Here is a 16,997-nt window from a genome sequence, read left to right as displayed (position 1 = left end):
TATTCCAATCGACTAAACGTCACATCCGTTGCTATTATACGAGAAATATTTGAATGTGACGGTTACATTGCATTTGCAGCTTCATGGCAGGCATGCAACTCAAGGCTCACGCGAATTTGTATCATATTTTGTACTTAATCGTATTCTACGAGATTGTATTGTATTTGTTGAGGTCCTATATAATGTATATTAGCATGAATTGAGATTCACTGCAAATATCTGTGTCTGAAGTTTTCACATCAGAAATTTGGACCACTCAATTTCTATGTTAAAATCCTCATTCGCCCATCTTATTGGTTCACTTTATAAAAATCTAAAACTTAAACAGTCTGAATCTCTTTGTCACTTTCTCAAACAGTCAAGATCTCTTAATCCGCATTTTGGATATAGAGATTCGGAGTGAATCTCTTTCACACTATCATCTACGTATTCTAGCTACGACTAATAGCAGTGTTGTCCGTTGTTAATTTGCTCGACCAAAGTAGTTGTTGTCAACTTTGTGTTTCAAAAGTACATAATGCATCCAACTCCACGACAACTTTCTACGTGTTTTCTGGTTGCCATCGAAAACTAGTCACTCAAAAGCTACAAAAAATATTGTGGCTATAGATCCCACCTTACGAATCAGGTTAGGTATATGCATGGGATTATTCAATTGAAGCTTTTCTGGTATAAACGGCTGAAAGATTTTGTAAACATGATGCTGAGAACAAGAGTTACATGTTTTAGGAGGGGGTATTCGGTAGGGCCACTGTACTATGGCAACACATACAAAGTGTAGGGACCAACGAGCAAGTATATGGGATCATGGAACAAAATATAGGACTTACATGAAACAAAAACACTAAGACGATTGTATCATAAACCAATTAAATAACGCCGCGTTGTGTTATTAGTCTAGAATGCCAATAAGTGTTATATATATATATATATTTTTTTTTTATTTTAAATTTATTATTATTAGGACAAAGTGGAGGTTTCGAAACTATTAAAATAATTTAGGAAATGATAGAGTTTCGAACTCAGGATATATGAGTAGAAACTCAACACCCTATCTACTAAGATATTAGACTGCATGCAGAAATGCCAATGTAGGTAAATCCGCCTAGGGAAGAGGTGTTTTTATGTGCAATCGGATGCATCATATGGTCCAAATACCTTTATTGAAGTTTTTCTCCTAGTTTAGTGCTATCTTATATATGTATATGTAAGTTGTAGCTATCAGTTATACCCCTTATGATTTAGCTACAATGGGCCATGGGGTCGTTCGAAAGTGACTCTAAGAAGCTCATGGGAGGTGCTTTTCTTTAAAATCACTAGCCATCGTGATTTCAAGCAAAATCACCAAAAGTGATTTATAGAAAAGCACATATCCTTCTCCCAGAAGTGATTAAAGCCCCCTCAGAATTACTTTCCGAACGAGACCTTAGACTCCAAAGTGTGGAACTTGGCTGTTGACAAATTCATAGGCTTTTTTCTCTCTAAAACATCCTTCATTCTTTGCACATTAACATCCCTATGAACGAATAAAAAGAGAAATGAAACTCTGTTCAAAGTGCATTCCGGGAGAATTAGACCCTTTTCATTAGCAGCACATAACCATGAGTACATGACCAAGAATTCCTCGAGTCACAGAATATGCACCGCACAAGTGGAAAATTGGGGGCATATATTAGAGGAAGAACTTATAGATACAAAATTGGTCATTCTTCACAAACTTTCCTTTTCCTGTTTTGCAGGGCCTGCTGATGCTGCATATGGATGGCGAATACAACATGCCATTCTCTTCCAAAGGTGACCGTGGTTACCCTAGGCTCGTCCATTTTGCCGCACCTTGTCAAAAATTGGATTTTCGACCAAATCTTTCACTGACGGCCTCCAGACTGGATTTGGATCCAGCATGACCTGAGAGATTCATCAAAATGTAATGCAATCAGCAACGCTATCACAGGGTTCGTTTAGTAGCACAAACCAACTACAAATCATAGGATGCTACATGTAGAATGCAACCGGTTTCTTAGAAAATGAGTCATCTACGAATACCATTTTCTTTAACAAAGATTCGCAGTTCGTAATCCAGCACGAGAGATGTGATTCTCGCATGAAAATTAATTGCAACAAATAGAAACAGCAAAAGTGAAACAGTCACAAGTGCACAGCCACAGAAAACAAAATCCAACCACTAATGGAAAGGAAAAGGTGATGTTACCTTGAGTAAGTTCTGAAATTGCAACGAATGACCAGGAAGGAGTGGCAACTTTCCCTCCCTGAGATGTAAAATTTGAGGTCCTGATTCTGGCAAAGGTGAACCTCTAATAAGCTCATAAACAGCAATTCCCAAGGAGAAGATATCGGCCTTATCAAGATCATCATATTTCTCATTCAGGATTTCTTGCGGCATATATCGAGCATCACCCTCTTCAATTGGCAGGCTGTTGTCAAGTAGAGTTGCACATCCAAAGTCACCAAGCTTATAAACACCATTCTTCACATATATATTATCAGGTTTTACATCTAAGTGAGCTATTCCTCGCCCGTGTATAAACTGCAACGCTTTTGCAACCTGTACATATTTTTACATGTGAAATTAGCATATACCAACAGAAGATGAAACATTGTCAAGCTAAAAAGCGTTCAAATTAATCTAAGACTACAGCCTGCCAGATAGGATCCCAGATATGTGTCAATGCCAGTGAGTGTGTGCATGCATGCCAAAGTGTCTCCGATATGACTATGGACATTCATTAGATTAAACCCATTCCATCTAGTTTACAATAGCCCCGTGATCTTCGTTCATATAGTATTTTCTATATAATCAAGCAAGTGAAGGACTGAGCTCAACACCAAATACCGAACATCTAAAACAGTGTCAAGAAAAGGGTATAATATCTCTCAAAAGACGGGGAAACAGAACACACACACACACACACACACTCGAATATATTAAGATTTTCGGGAATCAAGAATTCATGATTGAGTGCACTCTATAAGCTAGCGGGGAGTATAAGCATTGAATATTAGGATTCAATGTAAGCGTTCATGAGTGAAGACTTTGGCTTCTCAAGTGTAGTAAAAACGGATCCCTGCTAGGTATTCAGTCTCCTAAAAGTTTTGGTGCTAGGACGTGTTTATAATAAACATTACATGGGTTACTATAACTCTATAAGTGCGAAACTTGTTAAAACTCATCACACAAACCTGATAAAAGGCTTCTAAAATCTCCCCCTCTTTGAATGGTCGGGAAAACTTGTTGATGGATAAGCTGTAATCACATAGTTCCATCTGAATGTGCAGCTGCTCATTGTCAAACCAAGACGAGTAGTATCCGACAATGTTTTCATGGGACCCTAGATAAAGCACAACGATTAAACCATGTAAAAGCAATTGCCATGGAGTCAAACAGATGAAGCAACGGAAACCTACCTAAAGCTGCCAAAGATTGAACTTCCATCATAGCCTTTCTCCTGCAAAGGATACAAAAGTAATAAAATGCATAAGCAAATGGCTTCAACGAATGGCAGATATATCTAGAGCATGAGTAAGCAACCTTTCTGTATCCTGATGCAACTGCTTCATGCTACGTTTCACTGCATACAAACAACCATCAATTCTGTTCAAGACTTTGAATACTTGACTGAAGTACCCACTGCCGATTTGCTAGAAAGAGAAGACAAATTACAAACACGTTAGCCAAGTGCACCAACATAAAAATTTCGAATTAGCAAGCAATATTTATGCTTAAATCCATAAACTTTTCGAGTTTGGTAGGTACCTCAATCTCATGAAAATCAGCACAGTAACGCGAAAGGCCATTTCCGCCCATAATTACAGGGAAAAAAGCTGTAAATTGCAGCATTAACAATTAGAACTTGAAAACTGAAAGTGAAATAAGGGGTTCTACCTTTGTCTTAATATTGAAATAACGTCTCATTGGCAACTAACACAAGCATACCCTTCGATCTTTGGTTGCCAAAAGGATCAATGCCAATTTCTGAAGCATCCTTCAAATAAGGATTCTTCAAGCACGGAGGAGGTATGACACGACAGCGTAAAGCCACTGCAGATTGAGATACATAATTTTGCTTCTTCCGTGGTTCTGTTGCTATTGGTTTCTCCATCACAGCCTCATCCATGCCAAAAACATCTTTCTCAAGTTCAACTACCGGCTCATTTCCGAACAACGTAGGGCTGAGAGGATTCAATGAGATGTCATCTGCATCAACTATGAATTTTTACAAGCAATTCCAATTACCAAGTAGTTTTTCATCAGAATTTACTTGTAGTAACAAAGTAAAACTTTTAGCCTTACTCTGATCCTGCCTGCGCCTCTTCGACTTAACGGTATTCGATTTCTCGGGTGATCTGGGGCAAGGGATATCTTCCAGCTAAAAATAGAAACACAACACATTAAAGCAACAATCTTTACACCCAAGCTCACTTTTACACAAATTGTAAAATCCAATCCATCCATTGTACCTTGCTGCAATCCCAGCCGTTCACCATATGCTGATTATCCGGTGTGATATAATCGGGAGTGCTACATCAATCAAAACCCAGAACAAGAAAATTCCAATTTTTCATCCATTTTCGAATTCAAATCCCAAAAAGCTTGAAAATTTACAAAATTGATGACGCGGAGGATCTTACCAGAAGAAGTCTTGGCTGAGTATGAACTCCCGGTCGTCGAAACTGGGGTCAACGTCGGTGCCGAGAGGAGCGGAGGAGGGAAGGCTGCCGTCGGCAGCTCCGGCTTCCAGAAGGTTCTGGAAGCGAGAGGGGTTCGATGATGACGTGGAAAACGCCGATTGGTGGGTTTCCCCTAGCTGAAGCCTCGGTAGCGCTCCCTTCATCTCCCTCCGATTCATCCCCTTTTTCGTCTTCCTTGAATCGACTCTGTCAGTGTTCTTCTTGCTGATATATTTAAAAATCGAAACTTTCGGGATTTCAAATCGCGCGCGACAAAATGATTTGAGTCAAACAGAGTCTACCCTGCACTAATCTGATATTTGATCTGGACCGTGGGATTGGGAGATAATGATTTGATGATTTTGGTTTCATTGGTTGATGTGGGTATGTGTCCGGGGTGGAGCGACAGCGAAGTGGTCTTGGTTTAGAGAGAGGCAAAGAGATCCTTTCCGGATTTTTTTATCAAAGCCTATTGATAAAGTGATTCAGATTTTTGAAATTTCATTAAAACAGACGTTTTTTTTTTATTTTTTAATTACAATAATTTTACCATTAGATTAAATTTCTAAAACCCAAACAACTTCATTCGTTGGATTTGGTGAAAAGAAATCTGATGTTTCAAAATTAGTGCGCGCTCCGCGAGGACAATGGTGGTGGGCCGAGACAGAAAAATATATAGGACACGTGTCGCTTACACACGCATCGAGACAAAATTTGGCGGCAAAACCCACCGCCGGGGAACCTCGTCCTTTGAACCCACAATTTCCCCCGTTTCTGAAGATTTATAAGCTCCGCCGCCGTGCTATGCGTTGTTTTCAGACAATTCCGGATTCTGATCGGAGCAGTTCCGGTAAACTCCCTCGATTCGATTCTCGCATTTTATCTGTGTTTTTCTGAATTGGGATTCTTGGATTGAAGTGTTTTTTGGTTGTTCATCTGGGAAGATGAGGAAGAATCGGACCGAGATTTTCCCTATTGCGCTGCGATTGGCGTTTCCACCAAGAAAAAGGTTTTTCTTTATTTTTTAATGTTTATATTTATTTTGCTTTAAACTTCAATGTTCTTGATTTAATTTGTATGTATGTGTATTGTTTATGTAGTCGTAATTGGCGAAAGATCGGTTGTGTTTGGATACCAGGAAAATATGAGAAAGTACAGAGAAAATTATGTGAACTGCTTTTCTAGTTGTATTACTCTGCAATGTGAGTTAGGTCAGTTTGCCAAGGCAGTGTGTCAGCTTCTTTGCAACGAGTTCGAATCAAATCTCCCTCTCCGTAGATGAGAATTGTTTATGATAGAATATCGTCATGTACAAAAGATAAATGATTATAATTACTATGTTTTGCTTTTACTGTAGAAACTTGTGTTGCAGGAAGAGATGGTGTATTAACCATAATTCTATTCCTAAACAGGAGGAATTACCCCTTTCGCCACGGCTAGAAGTGCTGATAGGTGTTATGTTTTTTCGAAAAATGGCTACTTGGGTTGAACCGGCATAGGCTCTATTGAGCAGCAGTGATGTTTGTTTAATTCTTTCGGATGCAGGTGCTAATGCGTATGCCTGCAGCTTGGCGGATGAAGTGAGCTCTGACGAAGAGGTAGTATGCATTCGGATATATAGATATCTTATTTTTGGTGTTTTGTGCTAATGCAAGGAGTAATGTGCTTGTTAACTGTTTGTGGAAAAGGGGAACAACATGCGCTCGAGAGTTTCTGGTACTCTTGGTGCTAAAGAGTTCCAGAGGGATGATGTTCATTGCACTGGAAGTGAGAAAGAAGACGAATCATACACTTGGTCTGCAGCGAGTAAAGAAGCTGAGGCACTCATGAGGTTGAATGAAAAAGCGTTGTGTTCATCGTCAAAATCTGATTATTCGAAAGTGAATAAATCTTCCAAAGGTAAAGGTGATCGTTGATCTAGTGTACATTGTCACAACCTGTAGTGTTCTGCCAAACTCGAGAATCAAAAAGCAAAGGCAAGCCAAGATTTTCCTTCCATTTCACGACTCACAAGGACGAACCCTCTTGCATTTCTATAGCTAAGAACGAACAGGATGTGTCATTCGAGGTTCAACAAGTGCCTGACATGTTGAACACAATTGAGCCTATAACCGAAGAATATTTGGATTTTGAGTTTATTCACTATATTCAAGGAGAGGAGGAAAATCAGTTGGAGATTGTGCCTATTGAAGTCAATGAACTTGGGCATGGATCTATTGAGCAGTCAATGGCGGAGCTTTTATATGGCCTTCAGGATAAGACAACGATGCTGAGAGAAATTTCTAAAATGGTTCTCTCTTCAAACATGTTTTTCCCTTCTTTTCCTCATTTACATCTTTCTGTTCTCTGTTTGATCTAGTTTCTGTTTCAGTATCATAGAAAAAGATGTAAAACGGTGCAACCTTCTATGAAAATGGTATCTTCACTCGGAGATAGAGTAATTGACAGTGAAAGCTCCCCTGAGCACTTAGGCTCTGGATCGCCAAGTGATAGCGAGGTATCTCCCTTTTCTCATTTCCTTATAGGCTTATTCCAGTTCAAATCAGTACCATATTTAACATATATTCTTTACCAGGCTGAAGATCAAATTCGGAAGCTTGATAAACTGGAGGTAAAGAGGCAAACATTGGTGGATCGATTTCAGGAAGCTCTAAGTGACAGAACCCTTGTTGCAGTGCCTAAACCATTAAGGTAAATGGTACGATCCTGTTAAACAAGTGCAGTTGATCTTTAGTGAATTCCGGACTGATTTCTGAACGTGGTTAAATACTGGCACTTTTGTAGAATTGGATTATTTGGGGAACTGCAGCAGGTTGTGCAGAGTGTGAAAGAAAGTGACATGGAATTCTTGAAGAATATCGAGAATGGAGCGAACCAAAGTAAAAAAGCCTCGCAATTATTCTGTTTTTACGTTAATTTCTACATGCATAGTCTATTTGGATAGGAGCAAATTGCACAAAGAGGTTTGAACGTAGTGTTTCGTGTTTACACCTCCCCAGCCGAACCAACCTGCATGGATGTGAAAATTCTTTCAAGGTACTTGGATGCAAAGCTGACAGTTTGCCACTGCTCCTTTGGAAACAGCGTGACGGTATGTTAATTATCATTTCCTAGTTCTTCCTCCGGCATGTTTCTGAGTGAATGCACGAGCACTTTTTCTCACGGCTCTGTTAGAAACGATGAGTGAAGATGAAGAAACAACATGGACAGTATTTTTCAATCCAAGAGTTAGCGATGAAGAAGGATTTTGTCTTTGAAATGAATGGTACACTTATGGGAGGAGTGGTTGGTGGGTGAGATTTCTGGTACACTTATGGTACACATAAGAAATCGTCTTGCAATCGCATTTATTTGTCGGAGATAAAAAGATCAACTATTAAATATGAGTAATTTCGTTCGATTAACAACAAGGTCGTTGTAGTATAGTGGTAAGTATTCCCGCCTGTCACGCGGGTGACCCGGGTTCGATCCCCGGCAACGGCGCGCACTTTTTCAAAACCCCTTTTTCATCATTAAATTACAATTTTACCCCCCACCCCCGCGGCCGCGGGAAACATGAGTGCTTTCCCATCATACGTTCCGTGGTTTCGACGCGAAACACATCTCCGCTTTTGTCGTGCACTCCAATCCACCGGTACGAATAAACTCACCTGTGTTTTTACAATGACAATATTGCCCCTCTCTTCTCCCTAAATTTGCCACCAAAACCTCCCTTCCTGTTTCCCCTTCTGCCCAATTCCGAAAAGGCTCAAACAGTAATTTCAGCGCATCCTATCCTCTTCTAGTTCCCGATCATCTAAACGTACCCCTCAGAATCCTCAAAAATCCCACCACCCAGAGATCCCCCTCCCATGGCCACCCTCTCCGCCTTGGCTACCACCTGGCCCGACCCCAACTCCGCCGCCGCCTTCCTCTCCGATCCCACCGACAACAACCCTACCTCTGTCGTTGACTCCAGCGATGACAACCACGACCCCCAATCGCCTCCAAACCCTAACTCTGACCACAACCTCCACAACAACATGCCCTTCTCTTCCTCGCCCCCGGAGTCTCCTCCTCCGGCTCCCCGCTCGCCTCCGTCGCTCTTCCACGTCTGCTTTAACCAAGACCAGGCCTGCTTCGCCGTGGGGACAGACCACGGGTTCCGGATCTACAACTGCGACCCGTTCCGCGAGCTCTTCCGCCGTGACTTCGACAACGGGGGCGGAATCGGCGTCGTCGAGATGCTGTTTCGCTGCAACATCTTGGCCATAGTCGGCGGTGGGCCCGACCCTCAGTACCCGACCAGTAAAGTCATGATCTGGGACGACCACCAGGGGCGGTGCATCGGGGAGCTCTCATTCCGCTCCGTTGTCCGGTCCGTGCGTCTCCGGAGGGACCGAATTGTGGTCGTTTTAGAGCAGAAGATATTCGTGTACAATTTCGCCGACTTGAAGCTGCTGCACCAGATTGAGACGATCGCGAACCCCAAGGGGCTGTGCGCGGTGTCGCAGGTGGTGGGGTCGCTGGTGCTGGTGTGCCCTGGCCTGCAGAAGGGGCAGGTTAGGGTGGAGCATTACGGGTCGAAGCGGACCAAGTTCATCATGGCTCATGATTCCAGGCTTGCCTGCTTTGCACTCACGCCGGACGGCCAGCTGCTCGCCACCGCCAGCAATAAAGGGACTCTTGTTCGGATATTCAATACTCTCGATGGAACTTTGCTGCAAGAGGTATAATTTTTATTCAGTTTAGCTTGAAAATATCTGAACTTGGTCATAATTCAAAACAATATGTTATATTTTTTCAGCTTGAAGTTCTTGAACATTGGGGCTTCTCATGATTAGAGTGAATTGGGATTGCTTGGTATCGAATTTTGGATATGAATTTAGGGGTTTTACTTAATTTGAAAGCCTTTTAGTGGTATAATGAAGTTTCAATGCAAATGTGCTATGTATTTGAGCTTGAAGTTCTTGAATATAGAGACTTCTTATGATTAGAGAGAATTGGGATTGCTTAGTATCGAATTTCGGATATGAATTTAGGGTCTTTGCTTAATTTGAAGCCTTGTAGTAGTATTAATCAAGTATAATTTGCAGCTTAGAGTTCATCAAAATGGTGATTTATATTTCAGTTTGTACAAGGTTCGAACATTCTTAAGTTAGAGGTAGTTTCTTCTACCATTAACAGGGGCGGTGTTAAAAATTTACTTCTAATGACTGAGTATTTAGGGTTTCAAGTTTTGGATATAAATTTAGGGGCTTTGCTTAATTCAAAAGCAGCTGTAAGTTGCAGGTTAGAGTTCATTGGCATGGTGATTTATATTTCAGTTTGTACTGGATTCGTGTTTCAGTGTTTTAAATCAGATACTGTTCATTACGAGGTCAATACATGTTTGTTTTCTGTATGCTTTTGCTTAGTGGACTTAGGAAGATTGTTTTCTCCAGTTCCTTTCTTTTTATCTGAACATTGAGGAGCGTGCAACCCTCCTCCTCCATTGGAAGTCTTAACTGGTGTAGACGTATGATTACGGGTTGGTAGAATTATGGATGTATGATAGTTAATTGGATACATTGCAGGTAAGGAGGGGTGCAGACAGAGCAGAAATCTATAGTTTGGCGTTCTCTTCAACTGCCCAGTGGTTAGCAGTCTCAAGTGACAAGGGAACGGTCCATGTTTTCAACCTCAAGGTTAATTCTGGATCCTCAAATGAGAACCCCCGAAGTGCATCTGATCCAAATCTTGCGGTTTCGTCATCAAACTCATCTCTTTCTTTCATCAGAGGTAAACTCCCACCCCTAAATGATTGAGTTATTCTACTCTGTTTGCTGTTTTTAAACATTTACGTTTACTATCTGTAAATGGTTGGTATTAGGGATTTCTATACCACTTCAATTCTTATTGTTTTACTTCTAGGGGAAGAATTTGATGTTACAGATATGATGTAAGAACTACATTTGTATATGCTCATTGGCACTTTAACTTTTATCAGCAAAGTCTAGCATCATGTTGACAGGATTGCTTTATCTCAATTTCCAGTACCATTTGCTGAAAAACTAGCGAATCCTGAATACCCAATAAAGCACAGGTTGTGATGCATTTTCACTGGGACAGTGAGATTTTTAAACCTAAATTTAGGCGCAAGATGTGTGCTTGTGTAAAATATTTGTTAGAAATAAAGTACTTTGAGTGTGTGTGGATGAAGGCTGTGTGTTGTGCTTCCTTCCTTAAAACGTGATACCATGTGTATCATGTACACTGGTAAACAACAATTATGCTTGTCATTCTGGATCTGGGTGGGGTTTGTATTGCAGGTGTGCTGCCCAAGTATTTTAGCTCAGAGTGGTCGGTTGCTCAGTTTCGCTTGCTTGAGGGTTCTCAATACATTGTTGCGTTTGGTCACCAAAAGAATACTGTGGTGATTCTTGGCATGGATGGAAGGTATGAAAACAAATTAGTTTTAGATGCTTTTGCAGTTTAGTGATGACCGTACCGTGTCAGTGTTCAATCATTACTCGTATACAGTACATCGTATGATTTGCTTAGTCGTTCTTGTGATGGGTTTGGAATTTAAACTTTGTTGTGCAATTTGCATTGGGATGCAGCTTCTATCGATGTGAGTTTGACCCAGTGACAAGAGGAGAGATGACCCAGCTGGAATATCACAACTTTCTAAAGCCCGAAGAAGCCTTTTGAAGTGAAATATAGTACTATCCATCCTTTCCTACATTATAATGTTCTCTTGACTGTTTGGTCTTCTGCTAGTTTTTCTCCCTAGTTTTAGGGTGTGGGTAAAACATGCTGTAAATACATGAGCACTGTAAATTTGTAAATTTCTGAGTGCTGTACCGATAACGAAATTAGAAAATGAAAAAAAAAAAAAACTAACTTAATTATAAAGAATATGTTTTGTACCGTTTGTCTGTGATTCAAGTCAATCACGCATTGTTATGCGTTTTAACTTACATGATAGTGTTCGATTGGTTTGTGATACTGGCAACGTCTCGTTGCAAGGAAGAGCTCATAAAGTCCTCAAAATTACGAGCTCGCTGTGTTATTGTTGTTAATTCTAGTGTTGTGGTTTCCTATGTTGCAGATTAAAATTTTAAATTTGTTCTGAGGTTCCATCTGTTGTACATTTGTGTGGGAAATTGCAAATTGACCGTTGATGGTCACATAATCAACTGGGATCCTATGTTTTATACTGCTTTTCAATGCTTTGTTTTCTTAATTGTGATAATTTTAAAACTTGGTCCTTGGGTTTTATACGTTTATTAAAATATGGATACGTGAATCATTTTAGTTTTTAACTTTTTTTTATGTGTTTATTATTAACACATGGAATCACGAAACTGTGAATTTCTCTTTGATATACGTCATCAAAGACCTAACAATCAGGAAGCAAATTAATTTGGGAAGCTAGTTGAATAAATCATCTTTCTTTACTGTTTCATGTTTTTAAGTTTTTCGATTCTTTCATTCATCTCCTATTTTCCTTAAGTAAACATGCTAAAGCGACTCTTGTTAAGAGCATCTCCAACCTCGCTAAATGAGGCTGTTTTGCTATTTTAATGTAAAATTCACAAAATTACCACTTCAATAGACTAGCAATCTCCAGCAAGCTATTTGAACAATTACAACTCCAATAGATTTAACTAGTTAAAATCTAAGGAAAACTAATGAAAAGAGCTTGAAAACTTTGAGTTTTAACGATAATGACAAAATAAAGGGTAAAATAAATAGTACCATGATTGACTTTTTAGTGTAAAAATGTGATTTTTCGTTAAAATGAATAGTACTGTAAGCTTTTTGTTAAAACTTCTAAAATCTATTGAGTTTGGATAAAGAAATTAACATTAAGCTAAGCATAAAGCTAATAAATGTAAATTAAAAAGTTGTTGGAGATAAAAAATTAAAATAGCTAGTTGAAAAACTTTTGTACACTGCTCGTCACCTATTATTTTAGCACAAAAAAAGTAACTTCGTTGTCAGAGATGCCCTAACAATATTGTAGATCATTGTTTTTTAGCTAAAAATGTTGTGTAATCATTGTTAAGTTTGGTAATCTTTTACTTGAAGTTTGTGCATTATTTTAAAAAGGAAAGCAAATCTCAAGATGCTGCCAATCATTTTAAATTCAGTGCCCTGAAATCTTTGTTTGACCGGTCGATGTCTTACTAACATAACATACTACGTAACTATTCATACAAAGAAAGATTATGCCAACATTTTACTTTCAGCTGTCTGGTTGGATAAATGTTATTAGAACAACCATCGAGCATTGTCGTATTAATTAGAGTCGGTTGTATGAATTTTATATCGTCAGTATGTTCGGAGTTAAATTTTTTGTTATTTTTAAATGTTCTATATCTTTTCTTAAAGTTTATTTTTGAGTCCTTTTAGGTTTTTTTCTACCCTTTTGTTATGAGTCCGTCTCATAATCGTATCTTCTAATTAGAACATTTAAAATTCTTCAGTTTACGTGTTGAATAACTGTTATTAATACTTCAAAATAATGGTTATATCGGGCGAAACAATTCTTCTGACGTCATTGCATCGGGGCTTTCATTCAACCATGTGAAAGATCCGACGGAAGGTTAGGTCTGCAACATTGTGCTACTGTTCTTTTTCTTTTTTTTTTCAAAGACCGACAAAGAGTATCTCAACCAAGAGGAATCTCAGAGCCTTGAGTTATATTAAATAAGGACCTTGGTCCTCCAACGCATACATATCTTCTTCTCCAAAATCTCTAGGCACTGGCAATTACTAAGCTCCCTTCTACTCCAACAATGGTGCTCAAGCTGCATGGACTTTCTGTGTCGACCTGCACAGCTCGCGTCGTCGCTTGTCTCCACGAAAAAAGCGTTGATTTCGAGCTTGTCCCCGTTGATCTTTTCGCCCGCGGAAACAAGCAGCCTGAGTTTCTTGCCAAGAATGTACATTTTTTCATTCATTTCCAAACATTTTACAAATCTCCATGGTTTTTGCAGTTGTATATATAGAAGCTCATCGTATTTTCTCCATCATGTTCATGCAGCCCTTTGGCCTGGTTCCAGTATTAGAAGACGATGGCATCACACTTTTCGGTAAGCGCTTAATATTCTGGGCTGTCGATTTTCACTCTTGTTCTTTAGTCTCCTGCACTTCTTACCGTATAAAAAATTATCGTCAAATATTTAGTTTGAACTTCTTCATTTGTCGCACCAGAATCTAGGGCAATCACAGCATATGTAGCAGAAAAATTCAAGGAAAGGGGACACGATCTCGTTCGTCGCGAAAACTTCAACGAAGCTGCATTGGTGAAGGTATGGACAGAAGTGGAATCCCAACAATACAACCCTGCAATGGAACCGATTATTTTCGAGTTTTTCGCAAAGCCTGTGGTAGGAATCGAACCAGATCAAACGGTAATCGATGCAAGTTTAGAGAAGCTGAAGAAGGTGCTCGACGTGTACGAGGCCAGATTGAGCAGCAACAAGTTCCTAGCTGGTGATTTCTACAGCCTGGCTGACCTGCACCACTTTCCGGGCACCTTTTATTTCATGAAGACGCCTTGGTCTTCGTTGGTCAACGATCGTCCTCGCGTCAAGGCGTGGTGGGAGGAGATTTCAGCTAGGCCGGCCTCCAAGAAGGTGGCTGAGGGTATGAATTTTGGTGAAGTTTGAAGATGAATTTTTGTAACGGGTCGGATGACTTGTTTGAGACGATGTTTTGGTTCAAATCTTCATTGATTGTAGCCGAATAATTTAATTAGTACAAGATGTTGCGTGCTCTATTTCTCATGGTGCATTTTTTTTTACTACAATAGCGTTAGTGGGTTAAATTGTTAGTTGTTAGAAGGAAGGGGGAGCAGAAGAGAATCGAACCGTCACCGCGCTAAAGTGTCATCTGCTATTTCTGAACATATGGATATGCCATTTCACACCAAGTAAGGTTTAACCTTCCATTCTTTCAACTTATTAGATGAGATTAGATACATACATAGTCGATACAGTCCGTGTCAGACAAATTGACATCGAAAATTTGACCACAAGTATAAAATTAACAAAATTGAAAAACAGTACTTCAAGCCAATCAAACACTTTCATGTGAAAAGAAGTTAAAATACAAGTCAGTTCGTGATCGGCTTGGAATACAGCATCGCAGTTGTAGTCCTCACATCAAATTGACACACATCATACATGAAACAAGAATTTGTGCATATAAGATAAGCCGTGCGGCTTCTGATATGCAGAAACAAGGGCAACAAGACAATACATTGCCCACGAGTATGCTGCCAAGGGAACCCCGCTGGTGATCCGAGACTCGAATAAGATGGCAGTTCTATCATTGTGGCCGGAGGTGGAGGGCCAAAATTTCGACCCAGCAGCCTCGAAACTGACCTATGAGCTAGCTACAAAGCCTCTGCTTAAAATGACCACAGACGCGGCAGTTGTGGAGGAATAAGAAGCCAAGTTGGCTCTGGTTCTTGATGTTTATGAGACACGCCTGGCTCAATCGAAGTACTCGGCGGGTGAAAGCTTCACTTTGGCAGATCTTCACCACCTTCCAACCATACATTCCTTGATGGGAACACAATCGAAGAAGATGTTTGAATCTCGCCCCCATGTTAGCGCATGGGTAGCGCATATCACAGCAAGTAATTTGATCTCAACTGACTTTAACTGAGATTCAAAAAGATAACTAGGCTGCAATCAGAGCAATGCTTATCATTTGGCATCCAATAAACTTGATGCAGTCGGTAAAATGGAGAAAAACCCAATTCAATAGTAACTAACCCTCTATTGAAAGAATTGTAAATACGATCTGACTTATCGTGCTAATAGTTGATTAACTTGGTCCGGGGGCTCGAATTCCACGGAACTACACCCCAGGTCTTTCTTAAGATCTCTCTGTTTCATCATCCCCCTCACTTTCTCAACATCATCCCATCTTCCCATCTCTGCATAAAAATTAGACAGCAAAACATAGTAACCACTATTCCCTGGATCCAGTTCAACAAGCTTCCAAGCTGCAAACTCGCTCAATTCCATATTCCCATGAGTTTTAGCACCGCCCAACAACGACCCCCAAATAGTTATAGTAGGCTCAAAAGGCATTTCTCTCAAGCATTTCAAAGCATCTTCGAGACATCCCGAACGTGCGAAGAGGTCAATCATACAAGCATAGTGTTTGACCCCGGGCAAAAATCCATATTTTCCATCACTCAAGGAACGAAAAATCTGCCTGCCCATATCAACCAACCCCGAGTGACTGCAAGCACTTAAAACCGAAACCAAAGTGACTTCGTCTATTCTGATCCCTTCTTGTTCCATCCTCTCAAACCACTCAACTGTCTCCTTACCATATTTAGCAACAGCTAGCCCTTTAATAAGAGCATTCCAAGTAAATGTGTTCTTCTCTTTCATGCTATTGAAAACCGCCAATCCCTCTTCGATCCTACCACATTTTCCATACATGTCAATCAAAGAAGTTCCCAAGATCACATCCAATTCCCATCCACTCCTCCTTATAAAGTCATGTATCCAAACCCCCATCTCAAGGGCCCCAAAATTCGCACACGCCGCCAAAGCATTCACCATTGTCACATGGTTTGGCACCACACCAGCAAACTGCATCTGTTCAAAAGCAATCAAAGCATCGTCATAATTCCCGGCATTCCGGTACCCCATAATTAAAACCGTCCATGACACAACGTCTCTTTGAGGCATTTCATCAAACACCTTTCGACATAACTCCATTCGGCCGGAGGACGACGCATACAGATTCAACAACGAGTTCTGCACATAAATATCATAGAGATGACCCAATTTCACGACATGGGTATGCAGGCATTGCCCATTTATGAAGTCCCGGGAATCGGCGATCGACTTCAGTAGGAAAGGGAAGGTGAAGTTGTTGGGAAGAATGGAGCTTTTGTGCATGTGGGTGTAGATAGAGAAAGGGACTTGAGGGGTGTGGGTGTGAGAGAAGGCTCTGATGAGAGAGTTGCAGATGAAAACATGGGGTTTGGGGATTTGCGTTAGGAAGTGGCGGTGGGCTATATCCAGGCGGCGGAGGGATTGGCAGGCGGCGATGAAGCGGGAAGCGACGGCGGTGTCCGAGTGGCGGTTGAGGAGGATGAGTTGGGTTTGGATTTGCGGGATGTGAGAAGCGGAGGAGCAGTTGGTTAGGAGAGAGAGGAGTCGGGTTGTTGTGGGGCTCAGCTGCGGTGGCGGTCTCGTCGTCATCTCATCCGAGAACGGACGGGAGGACGAACTTAACAAGACTACAGTCCGGGTTTAAGTCTAAGACCCTAACCTTTTCCAAAGCTTTTCTATGTGAAGCCAACTTTG

At 40.6% G+C, this 16,997-nt stretch overlaps 5 protein-coding genes and 1 non-coding gene across 6 annotated transcripts; 4 read left to right on the top strand and 2 right to left on the bottom strand.

Annotated features, from left to right (window-relative positions):
• Positions 1–1,560: 1,560 nt before the first annotated feature.
• LOC137743903 (wee1-like protein kinase) lies at positions 1,561–4,895 on the bottom strand. Its single transcript, XM_068483833.1, has 10 exons — positions 4,648–4,895; positions 4,477–4,537; positions 4,310–4,385; positions 3,953–4,213; positions 3,773–3,840; positions 3,548–3,657; positions 3,424–3,464; positions 3,199–3,347; positions 2,210–2,563; positions 1,561–1,905 (listed from the first exon to the last, which is right to left on the bottom strand). The coding sequence occupies exons 1-10, from the start codon at positions 4,863–4,865 to the stop codon at positions 1,810–1,812; spliced, it is 1,434 nt and encodes a 477-aa protein (XP_068339934.1). The 5' UTR covers positions 4,866–4,895; the 3' UTR covers positions 1,561–1,809.
• A 595-nt stretch (positions 4,896–5,490) lies between these two features.
• Positions 5,491–7,983, top strand: LOC137741789 (uncharacterized). Its single transcript, XM_068481507.1, has 12 exons — positions 5,491–5,536; positions 5,605–5,695; positions 5,787–5,838; positions 6,059–6,067; positions 6,186–6,284; positions 6,375–6,585; positions 6,726–6,976; positions 7,058–7,183; positions 7,262–7,377; positions 7,471–7,565; positions 7,686–7,777; positions 7,876–7,983. Exons 1-12 carry the CDS (start codon positions 5,491–5,493, stop codon positions 7,981–7,983), a joined length of 1,296 nt encoding a protein of 431 aa, XP_068337608.1.
• A 114-nt stretch (positions 7,984–8,097) lies between these two features.
• Positions 8,098–8,169, top strand: TRNAD-GUC (transfer RNA aspartic acid (anticodon GUC)). Its single transcript has one exon. It is a non-coding gene; the product is annotated as a tRNA-Asp (tRNA).
• Positions 8,170–8,403: 234 nt separating this feature from the next.
• Positions 8,404–11,581, top strand: LOC137741974 (autophagy-related protein 18a-like). The gene is made up of 4 exons (XM_068481691.1): positions 8,404–9,395; positions 10,242–10,446; positions 10,977–11,103; positions 11,268–11,581. Exons 1-4 carry the CDS (start codon positions 8,538–8,540, stop codon positions 11,356–11,358), a joined length of 1,281 nt encoding a protein of 426 aa, XP_068337792.1. The 5' UTR covers positions 8,404–8,537; the 3' UTR covers positions 11,359–11,581.
• A 1,677-nt stretch (positions 11,582–13,258) lies between these two features.
• LOC137741350 (glutathione S-transferase F13-like) lies at positions 13,259–14,431 on the top strand. Its single transcript, XM_068481073.1, has 3 exons — positions 13,259–13,598; positions 13,700–13,748; positions 13,870–14,431. The coding sequence occupies exons 1-3, from the start codon at positions 13,452–13,454 to the stop codon at positions 14,325–14,327; spliced, it is 654 nt and encodes a 217-aa protein (XP_068337174.1). The 5' UTR covers positions 13,259–13,451; the 3' UTR covers positions 14,328–14,431.
• A 176-nt stretch (positions 14,432–14,607) lies between these two features.
• LOC137743705 (pentatricopeptide repeat-containing protein At1g06143-like) lies at positions 14,608–16,962 on the bottom strand. The gene has a single exon (XM_068483637.1). The coding sequence runs from the start codon at positions 16,890–16,892 to the stop codon at positions 15,474–15,476; it is 1,419 nt and encodes a 472-aa protein (XP_068339738.1). The 5' UTR covers positions 16,893–16,962; the 3' UTR covers positions 14,608–15,473.
• Positions 16,963–16,997: the final 35 nt, after the last annotated feature.

The sequence above is a fragment of the Pyrus communis genome, chromosome 8 (assembly GCF_963583255.1).
Source record: "Pyrus communis chromosome 8, drPyrComm1.1, whole genome shotgun sequence".
NCBI lineage: Eukaryota > Viridiplantae > Streptophyta > Magnoliopsida > Rosales > Rosaceae > Pyrus > Pyrus communis.
The sequence above is the reverse complement of the archived record's forward strand: the minus strand, read 5'-3'. Positions and strand labels throughout refer to the sequence as shown.

Bases quoted from the DNA above. Each gene is read 5' to 3' on its own strand.
- LOC137741350 (XM_068481073.1), top strand. From the start codon at position 13,452: ATGGTGCTCAAGCTGCATGGACTTTCTGTGTCGACCTGCACAGCTCGC. The intron at 13,599-13,699 runs GTACATTTTTTC...ATGTTCATGCAG, and splicing joins CTGAGTTTCTTGCCAAGAAT to CCCTTTGGCCTGGTTCCAGT. The intron at 13,749-13,869 runs GTAAGCGCTTAA...TTGTCGCACCAG, and splicing joins CGATGGCATCACACTTTTCG to AATCTAGGGCAATCACAGCA.
- LOC137743705 (XM_068483637.1), bottom strand. From the start codon at position 16,892: ATGACGACGAGACCGCCACCGCAGCTGAGCCCCACAACAACCCGACTC.
- LOC137741974 (XM_068481691.1), top strand. From the start codon at position 8,538: ATGGCCACCCTCTCCGCCTTGGCTACCACCTGGCCCGACCCCAACTCC. The intron at 9,396-10,241 runs GTATAATTTTTA...GATACATTGCAG, and splicing joins ATGGAACTTTGCTGCAAGAG to GTAAGGAGGGGTGCAGACAG. The intron at 11,104-11,267 runs GTATGAAAACAA...ATTGGGATGCAG, and splicing joins ATTCTTGGCATGGATGGAAG to CTTCTATCGATGTGAGTTTG.
- LOC137741789 (XM_068481507.1), top strand. From the start codon at position 5,491: ATGCGTTGTTTTCAGACAATTCCGGATTCTGATCGGAGCAGTTCCG. The intron at 5,537-5,604 runs GTAAACTCCCTC...CTTGGATTGAAG, and splicing joins TTCTGATCGGAGCAGTTCCG to TGTTTTTTGGTTGTTCATCT. The intron at 6,285-6,374 runs GTAGTATGCATT...TTTGTGGAAAAG, and splicing joins AAGTGAGCTCTGACGAAGAG to GGGAACAACATGCGCTCGAG.
- LOC137743903 (XM_068483833.1), bottom strand. From the start codon at position 4,865: ATGAATCGGAGGGAGATGAAGGGAGCGCTACCGAGGCTTCAGCTAGGG. The intron at 4,538-4,647 runs GTAAGATCCTCC...TGATTGATGTAG, and splicing joins CTCAGCCAAGACTTCTTCTG to CACTCCCGATTATATCACAC. The intron at 4,214-4,309 runs GTAAGGCTAAAA...TAGTTGATGCAG, and splicing joins GAGGCGCAGGCAGGATCAGA to ATGACATCTCATTGAATCCT.